General features: G+C 37.9%; 4 protein-coding genes across 4 annotated transcripts; 1 reads left to right on the forward strand and 3 right to left on the reverse strand.

Moving 5' to 3' along the window:
- Nucleotides 1-1,937: 1,937 nt before the first annotated feature.
- Nucleotides 1,938-2,969, reverse strand: LOC100240987 (uncharacterized). Its single transcript, NM_001402601.1, has one exon. The coding sequence runs from the start codon at nucleotides 2,712-2,714 to the stop codon at nucleotides 2,139-2,141; it is 576 nt and encodes a 191-aa protein (NP_001389530.1). The 5' UTR covers nucleotides 2,715-2,969; the 3' UTR covers nucleotides 1,938-2,138.
- Nucleotides 2,970-7,853: 4,884 nt separating this feature from the next.
- On the reverse strand, nucleotides 7,854-10,086 carry LOC100246080 (protein RGF1 INDUCIBLE TRANSCRIPTION FACTOR 1). Its single transcript, XM_002277042.4, has 5 exons — nucleotides 9,934-10,086; nucleotides 9,767-9,828; nucleotides 9,463-9,663; nucleotides 9,135-9,350; nucleotides 7,854-8,681 (listed from the first exon to the last, which is right to left on the reverse strand). Exons 2-5 carry the CDS (start codon nucleotides 9,767-9,769, stop codon nucleotides 8,358-8,360), a joined length of 744 nt encoding a protein of 247 aa, XP_002277078.1. The 5' UTR covers nucleotides 9,770-9,828; nucleotides 9,934-10,086; the 3' UTR covers nucleotides 7,854-8,357.
- Nucleotides 10,087-12,718: 2,632 nt separating this feature from the next.
- On the reverse strand, nucleotides 12,719-15,077 carry LOC100247851 (galactan beta-1,4-galactosyltransferase GALS1). Its single transcript, XM_019216815.2, has 3 exons — nucleotides 13,802-15,077; nucleotides 13,184-13,534; nucleotides 12,719-13,086 (listed from the first exon to the last, which is right to left on the reverse strand). The coding sequence occupies exons 1-3, from the start codon at nucleotides 14,962-14,964 to the stop codon at nucleotides 13,035-13,037; spliced, it is 1,566 nt and encodes a 521-aa protein (XP_019072360.1). The 5' UTR covers nucleotides 14,965-15,077; the 3' UTR covers nucleotides 12,719-13,034.
- A 3,729-nt stretch (nucleotides 15,078-18,806) lies between these two features.
- Nucleotides 18,807-20,313, forward strand: LOC100252968 (protein VACUOLELESS GAMETOPHYTES). Its single transcript, XM_002273846.4, has 2 exons — nucleotides 18,807-19,433; nucleotides 19,622-20,313. Exons 1-2 carry the CDS (start codon nucleotides 18,914-18,916, stop codon nucleotides 20,110-20,112), a joined length of 1,011 nt encoding a protein of 336 aa, XP_002273882.2. The 5' UTR covers nucleotides 18,807-18,913; the 3' UTR covers nucleotides 20,113-20,313.
- The last annotated feature ends 3,354 nt before the right edge of the window (nucleotides 20,314-23,667 follow it).

Consider the following 23,667-nt stretch of genomic DNA (forward strand, 5'->3'; position numbering starts at 1 on the left):
AGTAACGCATATTTGCATCATTAAGTGGTAGAAAAAATATATATGTACAAAAATAAACAATAAATGGTATGAAAAGTTATTTTGATTACCATTTTCCCCATCACATAAGTTCTCTTCCACCCACAATTATCAATAAGAGCATTATTACAACCCTTTCTGTTAACAAGTCTCATTATTTAATGTTTTATTCACTTTTTATTTTTTTAAATACTAAGAATGCCGTATAATCAAAAAATAAAAAAATTATTTTAAAATTTTTTATAATATTATTTGACCTTTGTTTTTTATCTTTAGTTTTTAAAAAATAAAGTGAAGTAAAGAATTTTCTTTCTTTTATAAAAAAAAAGTAGAAATTGTTTTGGCTTTTAAAAACAAAAAGAAAATATAAATAAATTTAAAAAAAATTATAAATAAATAAATAAATTTAAACATGATATCGTTCTTTTTCTTTTTCCATGTATACTAATACAAAAAAAATCTTCAAATATGGCTTCTCTTTAAATTGCATGTATTTTTTTGAATTTATGTTCACTTCTCTAAAAAAATTTATTAAACAAAACAATTCTAGAACACATAATATTTAATATATAAAGTTTATTAATTTTTAACAATATTTTAAAATTTAAAAATCAATTTAATTAATATTAGAAAATTATGAAACTTAATAACATTACAAAGTCATGAACTAAAATTATTGACTAGAATTTATTATGAATGACTGACTACTTCTTCATTAAATATATAATTAAACTTCAAATAAGATAAGGATTAATATGTTGGATGTTGGATGGTCTAATTAATATAAAAAAATCGATTGACAAAAATGGATTTAGAACTACTCTATTGTTTTTATTTATTTATTTTTATAGAGAATTATATTTTTCTTATTTTTTTTTATTAGACATATAAATTCCAAATTAAACAAGAATTAATACATAGAATTTGTTAGCAAGTATGATAATTTTTAAAAGTAATTAAAACTCAAGTAGTAAACCCATTAATACCATCAATTTATAGGTAAATTTTGGTTTATAATAACAATATTATTTAATTTTTACAAATAATTATATTTTTATTAGATAAATAAGTTTCAAATCAAGGAATTTAGTAATGAGTTAAACCATATTTAGAGTATTTTAAATAGGAATTGAGAATTGGTTATAAAAAAAGGATGAGCAAATGGCAATTTGGAAAAAACGCACAAGTTGAAACATTGGGTCATTTTATTTTATTTTATGATATCAAAAAGTGGTGGTTAATTAAAAACCACGATTGCATTTGCTTATAATAAAGTTCTTTTGTGCCTTGTACCTCTCCTCTGTCACACTTTCTGTTCTTTGGACAATTTATTAGAACTGGAGTTTGATATGATACGTATTCAATATCACGGCATTTTCTTGAAAAATTATTAGAATTTCCTTATAATCACATCCTTCAAAATGAAAGCACATCGTAAACTCGGCCCAGTTCTGGCCTGCTGTATGGCCTAATCACAAGTAGAGGGCGGTCCAATGGGCTTCAAAACATACTGGATTCAAGTATACAGCAGATGGCAGCGGCCTCGTTCGACAGGCCGCAGCTAGTGGGCCATCTTTGCGATGTGCCGGAGGTCGGTCGACCAAGCAACCCAATTTGACCTAACATCTGACCGTAATCTAGAAGAACTGAGTGGTGGACGGCAGACACGGTGGCACACAAGATAGAGAAACGTGTCAATGATTTTATAGGATTTGCCTTCAAAATCAAACACATGATCCAAATCCGCGGTTCCTTAGATTTTCATTTTCTGCGCATTCCCATTAGGTTTGGAGGCCTGAATTTTCCATTGCCTTTTGCATGTACAGACTGTATTCATAGTTTATGTCCAAAAATAAATAAGAAAAAGAATAAGAATTTCGATATAAATTAATCAGCAAAATAGGAAAGGAAAGAATAATGAGTAAAGTAATTTACAAGAAAAATCCATTTCATTTAGGATATGGTTGGATGGATGCAAGACTGAAAAATCCCATCTCAAATCAGTAATACTAATATCCAGCAATATACATAAAGGAAGAAATAAAACAAAATAATGATAAAAATTAAAAATTGATCCACCATGTTTGGAGTTTGGAGGGGAGCGGATTATGGAGTGTAATCTAGAGGACGGAGCCTTCGTAAATGGTGGTTAACCTGAGTCTGAAGGAGCGAACCGCCATGCGAGCTCGTCGGGATGAGTGTCTCTGCAGTTTTCTCAAAGACCCATGCCTGGAAACGCCAAGAGCAGGCTTCTCAAAACTCTTTTTCACTCCCCCAACCTCCGCCTCCATTACTTTTTGGTTCACTTCCAGAACTGGAGAAATCCGGGACTTGTTATTGCGGCGATGCCCAGCCTTTTTGGAGTGATTTTGGAGGGCAATGCTGGCCTTGACGGCCAAGGCGGCCATCTCGGAGGCAGTGAGGCGGTACTGAAGCTTGGTGGCGGAGAGTAGGAAGTAGATCTGACCAGGCAGAAGTTCATCGTCGGCATTCATGGCTGGGATGTAGTCGTCGTAGTACAAGCTGTCGGAGTTGCAGACAAAGCAGGAAGAAGAAGACGACTCAAAGTGAAGAACTTGGGAGACGGTAACGGGAGCGGAATATTCACGTAGCTCTCCATGAAGTGAAATGAGTTTAGCAGTAGCGGTGGAGGTAGAATTAGAATAAGATCCAACAGAAGATACACATCCACCCATGTCCGTGTGTCCGTTCGTGAATGAAGAGAAATCTGAAATGAAATTGGAGTTGGGATTGATATTTGGGGGTGGTGGGGGAGTGAATGGTTAATTTAAGGGAGAGGAAATTGGAAGTGAGGAAGAAAAAGCCTGGGGGGTGGTGGGAAATGAGAAGAGTTTGGGGGCTTTGGAGTGACGTAAGAGAGGTCGTCACTGGGGAATTCCGTTGAGACAAATCAGTTTGAAACAGGGAGTCAGTAGTCGGGAGCAGAAGGCTGGAGCTGACTCCCAAGCCAACAAGACTTGGTTTGGTTTTATTATGGAATTAATGCGACGATGACGCGTGTGCTGATTTCAGATTTCTACGGTGCTACCTCTCCCCCAAGGAAGCTTGCTTGCACCGCAAGCAATCCCCTCCCCCGTGGGCCCTAGCCTGTAACCCATGTACCGTGACCGTACCCTCTCGCCCCGGGGACCCACTTTGTATGGTTTCTTTTTTCTTAAAAATAATTGGCTTTATTTGCTGAGCCTGAGCCGCCCACCCCCAAGGCCCCACATGGACAGGGTCTAATAAATAAAATTTCATTTGAAAACTCTTAAAAAATAGTTTTTTTCTAGTTTATTCTTTACACAGATGGTATACCGTATACATAAAATATTTTCAATTATTTATTTTTTTAAAATACTTCAATTTACTCTAAAAAATAATTTATTTTTATAATAGATTTTAAAAAATCCATGTAAAAAAGAGAGTATAAAATACATTTTTTTTTATGTTAAAATTTGATTTTTGTTCTAAATGATATAGAACCGTTTTCAAGAATAAAATAATTAATATAATATAGTTTTTATTCTAAAAGAGATTAACATTTTGAACATTGTCACATCCTTTATTTTCTTTAATTTTATTGAATTCATGCACACATTTAAAAAATATCCCTATATATTTCCAATTTATTAAGCCTATATGCTAGAGATAAAAAAAATCAAAACTACAACATTCTTCAAGTAACTTAAGATGAATCTAGATGACAGTGGACACAATTTTAGGCGCTTGTGACTCCCCGATGACTTTGACCAATGTCCTAGGAATAGCATCTTTTTCCATTGGATTGCACAGGACTAGGAAGCTTTGGTTTAAAATATGAATATAAGGAATAGAAAAATATAAAATGTAACTTGTCTCATGTGTAATATTTTTTGTATAGTATAATGAAAAGATATTCTCTTATTGATAGATGTTAGTACGATTGGTTGAATCATATTAAAATCTTGTATATTATTATATCAATTATTTTTATCTTTATATTTTTAAATTAATATTATTTATATTAAAACTTCTATTAATACAATAAATTAGAAAGTTATGCATTTTTTTACTTATTTAACCTTTGTAAATAAGAGTTTAAAAGCTTATAGAATAACATATAAAATGGTTTACCCATTTTAAATATGTTTTTTATTTTGCTTTATTCTTCTTTCATTTTTTATTCTTTATTTTTTAACCTTTTTTATTTTTTTTGTGAAAATCAAAATTTAAGCTATATTTGAAAGATTTGAGAGAAAATGAGAGAAAAAAATAAAAATATAATTTAATTTAATTCAGACTTACATATGAATATTTAAAATTTTGAAAATATGTAAATTTTAAACATATTTGATTTTTTTTTACTATTTTTAGTATTAAAGTTAATAAAAAATATTTTTTAATATATATTTTTTCTTTTTCAATATTTTCCTCCAACCAAGCATTAGCATTAACATGTTATGATTGGAGGGGAAAAAAGTAAAAGAAAAAACTGTGACACCATGTTCCTTATTCCAAGAAAAGCATAAATCTAATGATCAAAGGGTTGACTGAGAAGGTGGTAGGACTACCCCAGATAAAGCATCATTAGTACTCCATCCATGATTCCATGCAAGCAAGAGTCCACAAAACGAAAGCCCAAATGTGGCGACCGTGTATAATGATGGCCCAGGGCCCATATTGAGGGTCTTAATGGTCCAAACATCCACGTAAGAGAATTGAGGCTGAAAAAGAGGAGAAATCAAGAGTCGCCAAGCACTCAATTCCTTAACGGGGTCCAACCACTGCAACAATGAGAGGAGCTATATATATATATATATGCATGTCTTTCGTGCATAGATGGGGAGAAGTGACATTATTATCAAGTCATAATATAGTAGTTGGGACTTGGGAGAAGTAGCAAGCGGGATATTGGTTAGGAACTTTTCACTTTTCTCAAATCACAGCTTAATAGTTAGAAGTTAGAAAATAGAACCCATGTCCCAACTCATCTTCTTGGTTGTGCCCATCAAATGGGCTCAAATCATATCTCAGTTGCCCAGCTTTTCATCTTCATACTTTGATGGGAAAGCATGATTGATAGATATTCCCTAGGATTTTATAATGTGAAAGGTGCTCCCTCTCCAATATTGGTGGGTACAGTTAGTCGGAGAATCTGAGTGGTAAGGGATATAGAACTGAAGTTTACACAAGGCGTTGGTCTTTTTTTTTTTAATCAGTAGGGCAAAGGGTCCCTTACACGTTGGGCACACTGGTTCTTCAAGCCAATCATTGGAAAGGCAGATCTCAAGATGATGAATTGATGATAGGCTAACAAATAATTTTATATTGTATCATCATTTTGACTATAAGGCCTTCCTCACACACTAGTGTTGGAAATAAATATTATCCTACATTAAGATTCAGAATCCATCTTTTTTATTCCTCTGCAAAGTCCACAATGACCTCTCATATTCCATGGTTTGTATTAGAATGATAAGAAAAGGGGAGGGGAAACTCTAGAAGATGGAAGAGTACAAAGTAACGGGTCCAATTGAGGTGGTACACAGACAAGTGTCTTAAAAGGGCCGAATTAATGGGATGAATTCAAGTTTGAAATTAAAATAGCTTCCCAACAACCTCTCATTCATGCCAGCTTCCTGCAGCAATCTCAGAAGGTTCAATCGCATTTAAATTTAACTTTAAATTATAAATAGAATTAAAAAAAATGATGAGATGCAAGACTAGTCTTAATTTCTAGGCATGCTAGTATACATATTGGCCATGGTTTGGTTATAGTAGAAACACAAGGTGAAAATAAAACAAAATAAATGTGTTGTTTCATCATGTTCATGTTAGGGCTTAAAGGGAGGAGGACAATGCCATATTGATATTTGCACACCCCACGCCATGAATGGAGATTCGTGTATGTTTCGCCTGAGCATCAACACCATGGCACGTGATGCATCCACCCCCCGTCTCATCATGCTTCTTACTCTACTCCACATTATTATTATTGATGATAATCAGGAAGGGAAGAAAAAGCAAAAGGGGGGCTTTGATGTAAATTAATACAAAGTTATTGAGTGACGACATGTGTGGTGTGATGGAAACCCAAAGCCACGCCACAAGCGCCCTTCCTTATCAGCTACTCTCCACCATTAGTTTATTCAGATGAATTATTAAGCATAAAATAACACACTTTGAAAGCAAAATAGAAAGCAGGAATAAAGGCCCACCCCCATTATCCACAGTCCCACTCTCTCACGCTACATGTCTCTCTCCTCTCCATCACTCTTCTCTCTTATCTCTCTCATCTCTATCCAGGAGAGGTGAGAGGAGATGGGAGCATGATGTTCCAACACCAAGATAGATTTATTGGGGCTGAATGCTGAGCAGTCCCTCGTATGTATTCCTCATCGATCCTCACTTCTTTTCAACAAACAGAAGCCATGACATCACCCCACAACAAAAGAAAGAAACAGACAAAGCAGCCCTCTCCAAGGTGCTGATTTTTATTGTGAGAAAGGTCAGACGATGATGATGATGTTAAAAGGGGTTAGAGCCGCAACAGCAACAACCACCCTAGTCTTTGCTCCAATAATTCACTTATAATAATAATAATTTATATATAAGTTTTATGAAAGAGCAGCAAAAAGAAGGGAGGGAGACGAACGCAGCCTTTCAGATTCCTCACGGCTCTCATATCCACTTGGTGCCTTTGGCCTTGTGGAGTGTGGGGAGATAGAGACGGCTGGGAGCATCTGGAGAGAAATCTGAGATAGAGAGAGATGCAGGTCGCTATCCTTGTGGGGCTTGTGGGGTTACGTGTCCCCTAAGCTTCCACATGATTTGAACTAACCTTGTGACTTATATACAAGATTATTGTAAAAGAAAATTACAAAGACATCCTCCTTGTAAATCCAATCTCTCCTCGGACCACAACTCTCGAGTGTTCCTGTACTTGGTGCCCATTGCCCAATGGGGGACCAATTGGAAAAACCTTGAGTCAAGTAAAACTACCAACTCCTCCATTTACATGAATGTCACCCCTCCGCGTAACCTCAAAGCTATATTGTCTGACCGAATTCAAGGAATCATCAGGAGGAGCATTCACTATCAGACTTTTGCTACCATCTCTATACCATTTATGAGGGGGAGTTGGTTGGGGGAGGCCACCCCAATTTGACCACAACATACCTTTTCTTTCCCAAGTACACAATATCAATACAAATTTATATATGCGCCAATTCAATCAAACAATTGTATCCTACTCATACCAACAAATAAAAATTCTAGAATTCTACCCAACACCATTCTGGGACCAATTCCTCCTTTCCATTTATAGGGGGCTTAAAAATCTTTCTAGAAATTTAACTACACCATGTATTGAGTGTTGGGCCCGTAGCACATACTTCATGTTAAAAGCTTTTAACAGGATCAACTCGTATTCTTAGCAAAATCATGATGAAAACACGACAAAAGATTGCAGGATTTATGTTAACAGCATCCGCGCTAAACTCCAGATTTCCTCGTTCATGTTCACTGCTAAATCATGACAACGATACGACAAATTGATCGCAGGATATAACCATAAACATTCTTTTGCGAACCGAGCACCCAAGATTAGGGGGTTGGACATGCCAGATCATCCATGTCAATGGAGCTGTAATATAATGTCAAAACCCTTTGGAGACCTACAAACAGTTAGTACTGAATTACCTTTTTGGTAGGGGCTTTAAAAGGTTGGTTCCACTAAAAGTTTGGCTCCAAAAGACCCCCCATCTGATGTGTGGCTTAATTAGCATATGCAACAGAAATAAAGCCGGAATGAGAGACCCCGGAGTTGAGAAAATGCACAAAACAAGAGAATATAACAACTTCAAAAACACTAGCTGTATGATTAAAAGCATGTTTTCTGTACATAAGCCATAACGCCACTCCATTATTGCAAATTTTCCCAACAAAGAAAGACCCATACATGTATGTTATGATATGTACATAGATACACTGTCAATATATCCTAAAAGATGTAATCTAGAAAGTAAAAACCCCAAACAACATTTATTCTAAAGAGAGAGACACAATTTCCATAATCTAGAGCTAATTAGAACACACTACTTCCCTATTATTTACACAAGAAACTAGGACCACCTATTCCTTGATCACATTTTACTTCCACTTTTTGTTGTGTTTGCTTTTATTTGTTTATTTATTCATTTACTCATATATATATATATATATATATTTTTTTTTTTTTTTCAGGAGAGTTTTTTTTTCTTTTCCATTTACTAAACCTAAAGGACTTTACAGGATTTCAAGCACCATTTATCTATTTGTGTTATCCAGTTGAAAGCAGACTGTTGTATCTTAAACACTCAAAATGGGGCTCGATGAGGAATACCCTTTCTTCTCCTGGCATTGCTGTGGTTGAAAATGGGAGGAGTTGCTGGAGAAATGTTGTTGATGGTCTCGTCTCCGGAGCTAGACGCAGTGGACTTGTCAGCAGCAACAGTAGCATCATGGTGCCCATCCAGGGAAATGGTTGGCCCATCTATCATCAGCCGACTGAAAAGATGCGTCCTCTGAAACTTCCTGGGTGTGGATGATTCATCTGATTCGGACCCATGGAAGGTTTCACGACCATGTTTCAGTTTCAGCCAGAATGTGAGGTCCGGATCGCCCCGCTTCATGGCTCCAAGCTATCAATGACAAAGGGTACTTTGGTCAACTGATTTGTCTTTACAAGGCGTTCACACCAAAGAAGTAAACGTGAGAGTGAGAGAGAGAGAGAGAGACAGAGCAAAGGGAGCAAGAAATCCAAAAATACAAAACAAGTCTCCTGGGCAACTTCAATTTACCCAAAAAGAAGACTTGATAGGGCAACAAATATAATGGAGAAATTGGCATTTCATAAACGGAAGCAATGACACCCCTGGGAAAAATGAAATTAACAGAGCAGACCCAGAAACCGTATGTTGAAAACCATCAACCAAAATTCAATGAATGAAAGAAGTTGGAAAACTGAAATCAGAGGAGCTGGTGAAGTAATGATAATCAAACAACAGAGGAAACGAAATTACACATAGAAAGAAAGGAAAAAAAACGAAGGGAGGGAGGGAGGGAGGGAGGGAGGGAGAGAGAGAGAGACAAACCTTGCAGCCCAAAGAACAGAACCTGAAAGAGTCAAGGAGGCTTCTGCAACAAATCTCACAGGTGTTGGTGACACCCTTTCCAGGCCTGGGCTGTGGGCGCTCATTCAGAAATACAATCTTCGCACTGTTGATAACGTAGGTTTGAACGCAAGATATGTCGATGTACTTCTGAATTTCATTAACCCTCACCACGTTGTGGTACGAGGATCGTCTTATCTGCAACAACCACCACCACCACCCACTCCATCAAATTCTCAAGGGAACCCACCCCCACCCCTCATTCTCTGAAACAATCAACAACATTGAAAAATGTGAATGCTAAACCCACCTGAACAACGCAGTGATCCTTGTGATGGATCAAACAGTAGGAACAGAGGGCATCTCCCATACAATCCAAACAAAACATATTGCATTCGCTCTTATTAGAATCTCCATGAATACCGCAGGGAACGAAGTAGCTAGCTCTCAGCATTGGCTTCAACCACGGCGGACCCAGATGATCGTTCCCCATTCGCCCAATCGAACTCACCTGTGACACCAAGCACAACTCTCACCTTAGGTAATAAACCACCCACAAACAATCAAACCGCAAACAACTAAAACGCCATGGCTTCCATCCTCCATCTGATTACCATCACTTTTTTGTGGTGAGGAATCTCCCGCTGCTGATTATCGATAGCCAGTCTGTTCAGCTCTGGAAGCACAGCAGAAGAAGAAAGGACAAACCCACATTAACCAGAGAGGAACAAACCCAAAAAAACCAACCTGAAAAGGAGAAAGAATGAATCAAATAAAATACCCAGAAAGCTTCAAGAGGTGAGAGGGTGAGTGAAGTCGGTCCACAGATTTGATTGAAGAAAAGAGGAGTTAAAAGAGAGGAAGAAAGAAATTTATAAGGCGGTCACCAAAAATAAAATAAAAAACCAAATAAATATTTAAGGAAAGAAACGTGCCCTCTCTAGTCTCTACTCATATTATTTATTTATTATAACAGCCCATTTTCTGGACGGATATCTATCATCTATGCTGACAGCAATGACCAGATTCTCCCTTGTCAGCCCTCCGATCATATTCATCCCCATCAACTCCCACTCTCCTCCATTCTCAGCCCTCTGATCAAAGCCCGGACCCACCTCCTCCATTTTTCTCTTTTTTCTTCTTTATTCTTTTTCCTTCTCAGGCCTCAGCAAACAAACACCCATTCCACTTCACTCCCTCCTCTTTCACATTATTTTTAGATTTAATTAAATTTCTATATCCCGTGTGTAGTTTACTAGTTTTGCACCATAATTGATTTCATTATTCATTAACATGTCATTTTAAGTCACTCATGCCATTATATTTTATTAATATTTATTATTTCACTGCATTTTACATGCTCCTGGGATTAGATAACGTACATGTTGATGTAGGTGACATCAATTTCCAGCTGTATTTAATTAATTAAAATGTAATATAAATATTATTGAATGTAAATTAAATTTGAAAACTCATGAATATATATATAAACTTGATTCCACTGAATTCCGTGTTAAATGGAAAATCCCCACTGGTTGCTTTAATGAATGGATTAGGTTAATTGTGGGAATTAATATTATAGATAATAATGAGTAAAAAAATAAAATTGAAAAAGAAATAATATAAATTATGGGTTAATTGTGATTTGTGAGAGCAGCGTAATAATAATATTAATATTAAAAGAATAAAAAGATAGCTATAAATGGATTGGATTAGTGCATGTACAAGTTTTCTATACCTGTAATCATATTCAAAATGCATTTAATAATTATATTTTGGTTTTTCTTATATGATAGACATTAAAAAATAAAAAATACGAGTAAAGGAAATAAAAAATGATAAAAATCAGACAAAAAAATCCCCATCCTCGAAATCATGGCTTTGCTAAAATAATACACTATATTCACAAGATTTGATATGTAAAGTACCCTCCCTCTTTTTGTTTGAGACATAAGGAGAGGAGGCCGAGAGGAGGCCAAGGGGAGGAGTGAGATTAAGATGGTTTTTGCATGATTCTTGGGAAAGAGTAGAGGCAAAGTGACATGTGGAAGATAGGATAAGGACGTGTCATGCATTACATACACTACACTATCATACAAACGCTGCGGCGGCTTTTGGAGGTCTCGGCGGTGGGTGGGTCGGTCAGTCCAGTGCCTCGATGGAGTTATAGGGGATGATGATCTCTAATCTGGGTGGGGAATTTGGCTAAAGGGATTAAACATGGTGGTGGCGTCAGCTATTATAATATCAGTTTGGTGCTCTGTTTAAAGTATTCCAAAGTTGGAAAAATCTAGTAATACTTATCCACTTCTCTAATAAAGCTCATATATTAAAAAAAAAAAAACAAAAGGGACAATTCTTCCAACCCAAAATCATATCATTGCTCCACTAACTAAAGCGAGAACCTTGTATTAAGTCCCTCTCAAAGGCTGTTTCGAATTTTTGGAAAAGTTAATCATGCTGAGGGGAAACCCAAAGCCACTGCCTCACCAGTCTAGCTTTTCTTGAGATTTCCCAAACACCCTCCTAAAGCCTAAAACCCTAAAGGCCTAAAAGTGAAGATGCTCTTTTGCTGCCTTCTGCCTTCCAAATTGTATGATTGTATCAAGGATAGGCATGGGCCCATTCACAGGCGGGACAGAAGCACATAGGCCCATCGTTCATGGGCCTTGGACCTGCCTAAGAAGCCGATATTGGGCACTTGGAATATGCCAATCACTTCAGGCACATACCACCATAAGAAGATGGGGAGCAAATCAGATCAAATTTTCAAGGCCCCTAGGGAATTCAATTGGATCGGCAGCCCGCCTTTTATGGGCCGGCCTGCAAACTCAAGGTGTTTCCTCTGGTGAACATGATGTACACCCTCTCTCTCTCTCTCAGCAGCTATGAGGGAAAAACTCAAATCAATAAATACCCCCCAAAAAAGAAGTCGATAAATCTTATGCTTGGTTAAAATTCATTCAAGGATTAAATATATGTAAGTTTATAAATAATTAAATATTGTAAGACATGACTTAGATCCTGGTCTTAGAGCTTGTTTGAGAGTCATTTTAATAGGGTTAGAAATGTTTTCCTTCCAAAAAAGCAAAAAAGGGAAAAAAGTGCCACAACTAAATGTATTTTTATTATAACCACTTGGAGAGGGGCCCTTAATGCCGGTAATTGCCAACTGAAATTGTTGATATATGACAAATATGACAATAATTATTAATCATAAAGTCATGCATAAAAAAAACTTATGACCATTATTCATGTGCATCATTATGGTAACCCATGAACCATTTGCCTGACTTCATTGAACCTAAATAGTAAAATAAGGGTATAATTTTGATACATGATTAGGGGAATGCAGGCTACAGCTAAGTATCCTAAATCAGGACAAAGGCACCAAATAATGGCTGGAGTTGGTCATATTGGATTATTCAATTTAAACTACGAGATACATTCGGTGACGGCCTGTTCCCCGGTCGTCCACCACATTGGCACTTTCAAATCACTTTCTCCTCTCCCCAAGTTTCAATTAGATAAAAAAAAAAAATGCAATTCCCATACCGGAATTATAATGAACAAGTTGAAAATAGTGACGGATTTTTTTTTTTTTTATACAAAATGAAACATTTTTTTTATAAGAAAATACAAAGGAATACAACAAATAAAATAAAGCACTCTCACCTTTACAGATAAATCAAAGTTGGTTTTTGGACCCTTTTTCTCAATCTCTTCCTCTCCCCTCCCCCTCCCCTCCCCTTGGCCCTTCCCCACTCTTTTTGTGGTTTGAGTAGGCTGTGCATGAGTGAAAGTGGCGTGGGCCAGAGGATGGCAGCGGTGGCAGAGGGAAGGAGTAACCTTTTAGCAACAAGACACAAAGCCGCTAGTCAACTACCAATGCCCAGTGTTCACCTCCTCTGCCTGGATGCCCATGTCGGTGAGGCTGCGGTGGTCTCACGGCCTTAATTTATATTTATAATTTTCTTCTTTAGAGGAAAATAAAAAAATAATAAAAAAGGGAAAAAATTCAAGAGATTTACTATTGAAACACATGTATGGATCCGATGGTATTGCGCTCGAATTGTTTGATGGTGTTGGCCAGCTTCGTCATGTTGTCGTCATAAACGTAAGGGAGCTTATCGAACCAGGTGACATTGTTCTTGGCGGAGATAGGGAGGAATTCACGGCAAGGCTCACCCTGTACTGATATGGAATTGTGGTAGTGATAGTATCGGATCTTGGTTTCGGTCTTGTGTAGTGTCTTCCCAATTACATTCTCAGACATGTGTACTCCCGTGGAGTATGCGTTCTTCGCCTGTATTGCGTACTTTCTATCTCGCCGGATTCTGGTTCGTGAATCTCTGAACAGCAGCTTCTCGAATCCCCATTCCCTGTTTTAATTACCAAAAACATTATCACCACTACCACCCAATGAGGGAAAAAGAAGAAGTTTATGAACGGGAAATGTTGGGACCGTATGGGTTTCCAGAAAGGAAAGGAAAGTGAAAGAACTGGATGCCCCAAATGCAAGGAATGAAATTCAGTAAGCTAGAGATCTAAAGAATATTCCAGTGCCAAAAGGGTGCAGAAATCGAGATCCATCCTCAATTATGGGTTGGGAATGAAAAGGGAAGGAAGCATTGTGAGGAATTTCATACCTTGAATAGTTGCGGGAGGAGTCGTTCAAGCAAAGCACACTGGACATTGGATTCTGCTCAATGGTGAACTGGGTATAATCGGAGAATTCCTCCATAACGGACTCCAGAGTCCTGCCGTCAGGCAAGTATATATACTCATCCACGTCGAAGTAGAATGTCCAGTTGGCAGCGTGTCGGTAACGATGGAGACAGTCGTTCACCACCAAAAATTGGTTGTAGTAATAGCCGTCGAACTCCGCCTGGCCTCTGATATCTTGAATCGTAGCCCACCCAGCTCGCACCCAGGGCTCCAGCGCTGCCCTCACCGCCGGCGACACCCCACCCGCATCGTGAAACACAAAATGTGATTTGGGTCCGAAGAACCACGCATGATACGCCATCCACTCCCGTATCCTCGCCGCGCTCAGGCTTCCGTACAAAGATGACCCGCAGTACAGATACTCATATTGATACGGCGGGCGGTAATTGGACTCATTGTAGGACCCTGGTTGTTCCTCCAAGACCGTGAACTTCTCGAATTTCCTCGGCGACTCGCCATAGTAGGCACGGAGGACAAGCTTCCCACCAGCGTTGTCCTCGTTTGGGTTTTCAGCGAATGTGCAGTTCACCACAACCACCGTGTACACCCGACCGTAGCCCCAATCGGGAAGCATTTTGTAGGCTTTGGCCCTCAAGGAAGCTGAACCATTGCTAGAGATCCACTCGCATTTGTACCAAGGACGGCCGTAGACGTGAAGAGGCTTGGAAGCCAGACCCACAACAGCGAATGTCCGAGGACCGCCGCGGTAAGCTCCCATTAACACGAAGAGAGAGGCCGCGTTGCCGTAGGCGTAGAAGAGGCGCTTGTTAGGGTCTGCGTTGGAGCTGGCCTTTGGAGTGGAGACCTTTTTTTCAGAGACGGAGGAGGATGAGGGCGGTGTATACGGGAGGATGGATGCATTACCGGTGGCGATGGTGGTGGAGGTGGCGGTGGCGGCGGCGGCGGTGGCGGAACAGCGGCTGGTGGTGGAGATGAGGTTTTCGTAGTAGGGCTGGAGATTCCAGATGACCATGACAAGGGTGAGGGCCAGTAATGTGGCAACCAGGGGCTTAGTTTCGAAACATAGGAATAATTTGCCGACGGAGTTGCCGGGGACGGTAGCCGGTGAGGCGTCTTTCCTCATGTGAGCGGCCGGCGATTGCAGAAAAATGACTAAACCCTTTCCCCCACCCCAGTCTCAACTCTGAGCTCTCTCAAGCAGACACCGACAGTGTGGTTGCGCCACACACTAAAGTGGTTTTGTGCTGTCTGCTCCTTTAAAATAGGGTCTTGATCTTCCACTTATTACTAAACTGACATTCCACGTCTCTGCTTTCTACCCTTGCCTTTCATCCCATTTTCCCCAATCTTTCCTAAAGCTTCAATGTGGGACCAAATTTCCTTACATTTTGCCGATCTTCCATTTGCATTTTTCTAATCGAATATTAAAGCATGACATGGGTTAATAGTGCAAAAGAAATAAAATAAAATAGTTGTTACAGAGCCTAAACGGTCTTTGATGTTTGGTTGGTATTTAGTTAGGCTTAGCCTGATGAGTTAGTTTAACCTTGACTCTTCTAAGAGATACAGAGATAGCATGAACAATTTTTTATAGTTCATCGAAAATGGTATAATCATTCTTAACTTTTATATTAAAGATAAAGGTTAGTTGAGGGGAATGAGGGCTTATAGGTGATTTTTAAATTGATGGCAGTCTCAGATCAAATCAACACTAGTCCTTTATTCGAAGTTTACTAATTAATTCAATTTGACAGTAACCAAATTGATGTTTATGCAAATAGAAGAAAATTGTTACTTATTGAGCATTAATAATATTAAGTCTTATTTCCCAAACTTTCAAAGCTTTGAAATTTCTGAAGGCATTAAAGATGCCAATTAATGAAAGAGTTTCTGCATTTCTTCCGAGAGTGGGTAATCATTTTAATACTGAAGGGGCTATGACAAGTCATTAATTATTTCTCCTTTTCTCCTTTTAATATCAGGAAGTTGAACCTTACAACCAATTTTCTTTTTAACTTCAACCATCCTAAAATAATATGTGAGGGAGAGGCATGGTACAATTTTAAATGGAAAACAGAATCTGGAGTGGCCTGCTTCGTAATTTATCATGAGAAGCGATGGCATTCAAAGAAAGGGTGGAGCTTGGCCAGTCCAAAATGATTGACCCTCATGCCGACGCTGTTAGAGTGCCACACCTTTACCCACTCTTTTACCCCTTCCTTTTCCTCTCACCCACCTCTAATTCTCTTAATCTCACCACAGTTATCCTACTACATAACGGATCACTGCCTCCTGGGATTCCTTTCTAGGCTTCCCAATCAAAATCAATGAACAGGTTTCAAGGATTTTCCTTCTCCCCAAAAAAAAGGAAAAGAAAGAAACACACAAACAAAACAGTTAGTCTTACAAATTTTGTTCAGTGGTACCCATGGAAAAAATAATAGTGGGAGCGTGAATCATGGCAGTGTCAGTAGGAGACCATAGCCTTGGCCAAAAGTCCTAGCTTGGACTCCTCCATTGGAGGTTGAAGATCTACCATCCTTGCCAAAGCCCAATCAGTCATTGCTGGATTTGAATGCAATGCCCCTAAAATTCTGGAGAGGGGTTAAAAAACAGAAGATGCTGGCCAATTGCAATTATTGCGACGTGTGAACCAGCTGGCATTTGGAGAAGCATATACAATCGGTCATTTTCCCACTTTTGTTTTTCTGCCACTTCTTTCTTCTTCTCAGGTTTTACTTATATATTTTAGATGTAAGCCCTTTGTCCTATCACTTTATGGCATCTTGTGGCCGATGTTCCTATTGGGTAACGGGAACAGGAGGCCGGGCCACTTAAATTCAAGTATTAGTTGAATGTGCATGGTAAGCAATTTAAGAAGCTTTAAACCTCCTAAATACTATTCCCAATTTGTTTTGCTTTTATACACGTCCTTCAACGAAGGGGTGGTTGAGATTTACATACTGACAAGATAGAATTCGTTTGGAAATTAAACATTTTGTAGGTTAGGACTTCTTCTTCATACTGTCGGCAAAGCCAAAGGCCCGTGGCAAGCGAATAAGACCAAACCATTATGGGGGGCGCATTCGGCTTCTTGTATGTTACGAACAACTGATGAACGTTTTACTGCATTTCTTACTTGATTGTGGTGTTTGCAGAAGGTTAGTTATAAAAGCTTTCAGAATATTAATTGATGTTTTTTTAGTTTTAAGACTTGAAGACTTATATTATATATGAAAGGCTCGACTCCAGTGCCATAAATCACCTATTGGAAGGTGGCATGGGAAAATGACATAAACGGAAGGGAAAGACAAGATTTCGTAGTAATATAAAAATCAATCAACATACTCAACCTCTCCAGAATAAGGTAATTGTACTAGTAACAAGTGCAGATTTGCAAGATGTGTTTGGAGCCACATGTGAGCTGGGGGCCTGGGGCCATGGGATTTGCTAAACGTGGCGAGGGTTGGTTGGTTTGTATGGCGGTGGAGTCAGTCCATTAGGTGTATCATGTATGGATTTTAAAACTTGTACAGTTGGGTGCCTCAAATTTTCGGCTGTATCCAAGTATTAAAACTGCAATGACAACCTTAATGTGGGGTCAGCCTTTGTGCCATGAAGACTGGCCATTAGTCTCCTGTGTTTGGCACTTGGCACTGGTTGCTTTGAAGGTAGGGCTCATGTTGGATCTGTCCCATGGCAGCCCACCACTTAACCAAGCTGGTTTGAGTATTTGCTTGGCCCAAAATAAATTCGCCCACCTCTGGACAGAAGCTCCTCAGCCTTGCTATGGTTGTTGTAGCACTACCCACTACTTTTACTGCAAAAGAGGAGATACTGAATTCATTGGCATGACAGGCCAAAAGAGCCTTATCCATGTTACTGACACCAAGTCTTAAAGAATGAGCTTTTGAGAGGCAAGATTGAATCCTTTTTTTCCACTCTTTTCATTGGTGTTTTACATCTAGTGGAAGTTTTATCAAACCAGGATAAATATCTGAAATTAAACAAGAGTCTAGAAGCGTATTTCAGAAATATACCATTCAGATATGCCACAAGTCTAAGCCTTGTCATGTCTTGGGACTTCCCAGTACACTTGGAAATAGATCACGTATAGGTGTTTCAGGGAAAGTGAATATATGGTTAAAGTGGGTATAGCAGTTGGTGCGCAAGAAGAGAGTCTTGACAAGGCGTTGAGGCTCATGGCTCATTTCAAAGGCATATTTGAAAAATACGACACGTATTTTGGTCTTCAGGAATAGAATAAAAAACATAAGCAAATACTTTGTATAGAATTAGGATATGTGTGATCAAACTTAAGATGATTGCAATCTAAAACAGTGTTTGAAAAAGAAATTATAAGGTTAAAGGGGGCAGAAGGGAGTATCTCCACTTTAATTTTCTTTCTAGTTTCTGGTGTGTTTTTCTTGGTGTATAAATGGGCAAAGTGAGAAAGTAGTAACAAGGAGAATCAATTATGACATACAAAAAGGGGCATAAGCAATCATAAGTCAAGTGATTAAGAAAGGCATCCCATTAAATATCTGTCAGTTAAATGCTCTACAACTCACAACATCCAGAAAATATATTTGGAGTACAAGACATCTTGAACACCTAACCTTCATCTTTGATCTTTGAAGAAGTTGGGAAAGCTCAGAACCAAAAAAGCTGCAAAATTTCTTTGTTTTTCACTTTGAATCGAATACTCCGCAGGAAAAGTTTCACGCTTTTCACATCACATGCGATTGCCCATGATTAAAGATGAAAGAAACCTTGACTTTGGTGGGATGGTGTGTCTATTATTTGCTTGTTGAGTGCGTTCAGTTTCATAGGGTCCTCCCTATCAGGAATCAACTCTTCTTTTCTGGGCCCTATTTTTATTCTCATGTTGGCTTTTGAAGGGTCGCAACTCATATAATCACTTGATGTCCTAAAACTAATCGTATCAAAACATATATACAAGTTAAGTTTAGATGCAATAAGTCTGATGAATGACTGTTTGAGAACAATTAGAAACCAATATATAAAGAGTCACCTTTCCTGTGTGTTTTTTCTCTCTTTTTCTGTTTATAATGGATAGTTGTAACATTAGTGCATGTGACCTATTGATGAGGGTGATCTACTGGCATCCTCTTTTTGGATGGCCTTCAGATACTGACAACTTTTACAAGCATAAATATTCTTTGCTTAGTCTGGGGCTTGGAAGGGGAGGACTGAACCATAATACGAGCAACAAGGCCATGAAGAAGTCAAGCACATTTCTCCCGCAGAGATCTAATTCAATGGAATTCCCAAACTTTCCTCGCTCAACATCACTTGTCCTAAACAAGTCTCCTTCAGTTGAATACCCAAGCTCTGTCAATCCAACTCAGGGAGAGCCGATGCTTCTTTCCTGTCATCCTCACCCCCTGGCTCAGGTCACCTCACCTGAACCCTTCATATGCATGGGCTGCAAGGAATATGGAGCAGGCACAAGGTTCACATGCCAACAGTGTAACAATCAACTACATGAGTTCTGTGCCTTGGCTCCTACAACTCTCAAGAGTCATCCTCTCCACCGCCTACACCCACTGGAATTCTGTTCTAAGCCAGGTAAGTTTATAACTTGTTTTTAGATATGAATTAACATGTGCTGATTCATTAATTTTTTTTAAAATTTTGGTAAGTATAATATCATCAACTAACTCTATATTATTTTCTACCTGTTTAATTTTGATTTTGATTACTATATTAGCAGATGAATGATAACTTGGCTTTGTGATATATAAATTTCATTATAGTTAAAGGCGGAATTTTAGGGACCAAGTGTGATATTTGCAGCAAGCCAACGGCAGGGTATACTTTCCGTTGCAGTGCATGTAGTTTCCAGATTCACCCTTGCTGCGCTATGCTTTCTACTGAAATGACCTTTGTGGTCCATCCCCACCCCCTAACCCTGATGCCTGCAATGGCATTATCAAGTGGTGACCCTGGTTTCAGCTGTGGTGAGTGCAAAAGAAAGAGGTCAGGGCGGGTGTTTCATTGCACAGCCCCATCATGTGATTATCATCTCCATGCAGTTTGTGCTAAGAACATGGTTAATGGGTTGCGTGCAAGTGGCATCATGAGCTTAGAAAAGCCTAGCATGCTGGGGACTGCCGCAAAGATTGCATCTCAGGTCGTTATAGAGTTCATTGGAGGACTGATTGAGGGGCTTGGACAAGGTGTTGGGGATGTCCTGGTTCAAACTATTGCAAGAGGGCGGTGCACTACTAGACGAAGATTGGAATGAATGGGCACAAGCTGTTACCATGTTCAACAAGCTCTTTTGTCTGCAAGTGTTTCAACTAGAAGCTTGAATTTGAAATTCTTATGTTAAATGTTTATAGCTGATTGGGGTTTGATTAGAGGTGTGTTTACTGTATGTAAAATTTATTCTCAAGGGTATTGTTTCAATTTTCATCCTCTGCAGGTATATATTTTTATTAATGCACTCTATTGTGTATTGAGATTGTACTGTTTCCTCAATAGAATGCACTTTATTTGGAAGATAGAAATCAATTAGTTCATGACATTAAATTCCAACAAAAGCAGATGTCCAGGACCCTACCCGTTGGCCAAATGCCTAATTTAGTCACAAAAAGCCTACTCTGATATGAATGGGGGTATCCAAGTTCTTGTGGATGTTTCATGAACCTTCTGCAACCCTTCTACCAATGCTACTACTTCTTTCGTTGTTGGCCTTTCTTCGCCCCTAAGGACTATAATTTGCTCCCTGTTTCACTCATTCACTACATGGGCTTTGAGAAACTAGGAGCTGCGCTAGAACTACTCCAAAACCATGCACATCACTCTTCTCTGTCAGTTGGCTTGTAAGGAAATATTCAGGAACCAAAAAAGCCAATCCTCCGCCGAACTAATGTAGTCATTTGATAGATTGATCAATGGAAAACAATATCTTGGCAGTTTCGGTGGCTATACTTACACGGCTGTCCGAAGTGATTGGTTTACTGTGGACGTGGTGGAAAAGGTTCACCGTTGGAGAATGGAGAAGCATTAAGACTTGGTAATCTTTCCTAAAAGCTCAGTAGCGGCAAATAAAGCTAGTAGCTCTGGTGTTTATTAAAAATTGCAACTAGAGTTCATCTCTTATAATCAAATAACCCAACAGCATATATAGTTGAAGGCTTAAAAGCTCCCATTTCTTTCCAATGTGGGCCAAAGAAACGATGTAATATTAGTTAGGATGGGTTCCAGACTTGAACCGATTTAACAGCAGAGGACCAGAGAATGTACAACAGGGAAAAAGCTCAAAAGTAGGCATAATTGTACATATTTCTCACACAATGCATACTAAGAACACACCACCAAAGATTAAACACAAGTTATTCCACAAACACGATTAGCAATTAAGACTAAAGAAGCCCACACTAAGTTTGGTCATATATCACTGGATAAAATATGGCAGGATTATACAAGGTGGTGCCACATGGTGCATGGATGATAACGCAGAGCCTAGGGAAAGATATGGCACCTGAAACCTCCTCTTCTAGTTGAATATCAAATGCTGTCACATGACATAATGGGGGTGGGATTGATGATTGATGATTGATCCGCTTCACGAGCAGCATTTTCAGAGGAGTCCTCAGTGAGTTCTTAGTCTCTTCAGCCAATAAATTCTCCCTTAGTGAGCTCTTGAGCCACTCCCACTTAGACATCTCTCTGCAATCCCAACCATGCACACCTTCTATCTGCTCCCTTTCAGATTTGAAGAAAGAACATCCACCCCCAAAATCAAATTTGGTTTGGACTATAAATTCTTTCAAGCTACTCTTGTATAGTTGGACCAAAATTCACAAAAATTTGGGATTTAAATTGAATTAAATTTTTAGAACATCAGAGAGCAGGTAGAGGAGAGAAGCTGTGGCAATAGTGGTGAGAGGAAACCCTTGGCAGCTAGCGTGGCATGTGTAAGTTTGTTGCTATTTGTAACGGAGGATGACAATGGCAGGGGTTTGGGTGCGGAGTGCTCCATTCCTCCTGTCTTACTTTAAAAATGAATATAATTTATAAATAAATAAATATTTATAATATTTTGTTATGAAAAGTAATATTTTATGGTTAGAAAGGTTTAGAAAATCAATTATGATAATATTTATTTATATATTATATGTAATGAGGGTGGGCATGCAAATCCCTTCCAGGTTTTGAAAATTTTCTGATATTGATCCCAATCGAGTCTCATCCGAGACCTAGACCAAAACGTTCCTGTCATCACCCCTATTTGAATTCATTGTGTGTGGAAAACAAAACACAAGATAGATTCATAGAAATATGGCTATGTTTGGTTCCCGGAAAATTTGAGGGAAAATGCGAGGGAAAGAAAATACAAAGGAAAAGTAGAAGGAAAGAAAAAGTGAAGGAAAATAAAAAAATAGATTAAAAGTTGATAAATTATTTTTTTTGTTACTTCAAACTCATTTTATTTATTTTAACTCATCAATATAAATATTAAATAATTTAAAAATACATAAGTTTTTAATTAGTTTTAATTATATTTGATTTTCTTTGATATTTTTCATAAGATAACCAAACATGAGAAAATCATTTTTCTTAGCATTTTTTTTTCTTTCCTTTGTACTTTCCGGGAACCAAACATAGCCAAAGTAATAGATGATAATGAATTTACTTACCCCGACATCCCGGATAAGGGTTCTCCATAACCATATCGGGAGTGGGTTGTGTTAGAATTCTGGCCCCACACCACAATCAGATCCAATGGCGTTGGTGGAAAGATGAAGCCATAGGATTGGGCACACAAACAATGCGATCCTATTGGGGATATTCCCATTTTATTGCCATATTTATACCTCACCCAATCAACCAGTCACGCTAATTCTTCTCTTACCATTTTTCAACCATATGAGTGTGTGTATAATGAAAGTTTTGTCCTGTCAAAATTTGAGTTTTTAATAATTAAATATTATTGCGGGGTCAAGTGCAAGTGTGCAACCAAAGCTATAAGCACCATTGTTTGTAGTCAATTTACCTGTATTTGTAGTGCAACCAGGAAGGAAGGTGAGTTGGGTCTCCAGATTCTTGCATTCTTCTAGTTGGTTTTTTTTTTATTTTTTGTATTTGCTTGGTGTGCAAGAAGAAAAGCAAGTTTGAAAACACAACACGTATTTTTGGCTTTAGGAATAGAATCAAAACAGCAAATACTTTGTATAGAATTAGGATTTAAGATGATCGCAATCCAAAACAGTGTTTGAAACATGACAAATATATTGTTAATGGGAATATCTCCACTTTTTCTTTGTACTTTCCAATGGGGAAAGTAATTACAACTAACAAGTGGAATCGATGAATGAAGTGATTAAAAAATATATTCTTTCAAAATATTGTTAATGAAATGCTCAATAATTCAAAACACTCATAAAATATTAGACAGTATAACACGTCAATATATCTAAAAGATGTTCTGTTTTGTTCAAATCTAGAATAAACTTAAACGGACTTTAATCCGAATAAAGACATAGGGTTGAATGTCATTAAATGTTAAATTGCTTGTTTTTATTATGTCTAAATGTCAATTATTGGATGTTATTTTTATATATTACAACATTTATAAAATCAATTATTATATTTTTTTCTTATTTTAATTTGAAAAAAAAGGGTTTCTTAACTTATTTTCAAATATTAAAAATTTTCTAATCATTATAAACATGATATACTGATTAATTATGTAATTAGTCAAAAAAATTAGCACTTGAATAATAAATAGATTTTTAATGATGCTTGGTTGGTTAAAAAAAAAAATAGAAATTAAGTTAGCATCTTAATGTTT

This window comes from Vitis vinifera, chromosome 18 (assembly GCF_030704535.1).
Source record: "Vitis vinifera cultivar Pinot Noir 40024 chromosome 18, ASM3070453v1".
NCBI lineage: Eukaryota > Viridiplantae > Streptophyta > Magnoliopsida > Vitales > Vitaceae > Vitis > Vitis vinifera.